The sequence below is a fragment of the Myotis davidii genome, unplaced genomic scaffold, assembly GCF_000327345.1.
Source record: "Myotis davidii unplaced genomic scaffold, ASM32734v1 scaffold543, whole genome shotgun sequence".
Lineage (NCBI taxonomy): Eukaryota > Metazoa > Chordata > Mammalia > Chiroptera > Vespertilionidae > Myotis > Myotis davidii.
Genome location: NW_006294117.1, coordinates 278470 through 279223, shown reverse-complemented (window position 1 = coordinate 279223; position 754 = coordinate 278470). Strand labels below are relative to the sequence as shown.

The following is a 754-nucleotide window of genomic DNA, read 5'->3' as shown; positions in this document are numbered from 1 at the left end:
CCCCGTCCTCTCCCCCCTCCGCCCGATCGCCCGGCTTGGAAAAAAAGACAACAGAAATTTAATAAAGAACCTTTTTTTTTTTACTTAAATAGATTCAATAAAAAGTCAGAACAACAAACACACACACACACAAACACATTTTAAAATAAACTCTTTAGAGACCAAGTGCGTGTTTCTTTTCCACAGTACGGTGCAGAGGGGGAGGGTAGGGGGCAGGGGTCCCCTCCCCAGTGTCCCCGCGGGCTTGAGTACCGGGCGGCGGGGCCAGCTCCGCCGCGATCGCCCCCTCCTCCCCTCCCTGTTAAATACACAAATATATTATATTCAATATGAATCGAGTTCGTTTTCAGCAGAAAAAAAATACAAAAAAAAAGTGTAAGGGGGGCTTGTAAACGTTGAGGTGGAAGGGCTGGGCGCAGAGCGGGCGGGCAGGAGTCCAGTGTGGTTCTCGGGGTCCCCATGCCCCGGGGCGGGTGCCCACCGCCTGCACCCTCACCCGGTGGTAGGCGCGCGCCCAGCCGTCCAGGCTGGAGGGTGGGATGTCCGTACGGGGCAGGGGTGCTCAGAAGGCGTGTCCCTTGACCCCTAGCAGCAGCTGGCAGCCGTTGCTGACATGGGTCATGACCTTCTGTTTGAGCTGGGCCACCTGCTCCCGGAGGACGCCGGCAGTGTTCGAGAGCCCCAGGTTCTCGGCCTTGAGCGTCTTCACCTTGTCCTCCAGGCGCGCGATGCGCTCCAGCTTCCGCTTCCGGCA

At 57.3% G+C, this 754-nt stretch overlaps 1 protein-coding gene across 1 annotated transcript in view; it reads right to left on the bottom strand.

Annotated features, from left to right (window-relative positions):
- Positions 1–136: 136 nt before the first annotated feature.
- The window catches only part of JUNB (jun B proto-oncogene), a 1528-nt gene continuing 910 nt past the window's right edge, over positions 137–754 (bottom strand). The window contains exon 2 of the mRNA XM_015566878.1: positions 137–754. Within this exon, the coding sequence (XP_015422364.1) occupies positions 563–754 (192 nt within the window). The 3' untranslated portion in view covers positions 137–562.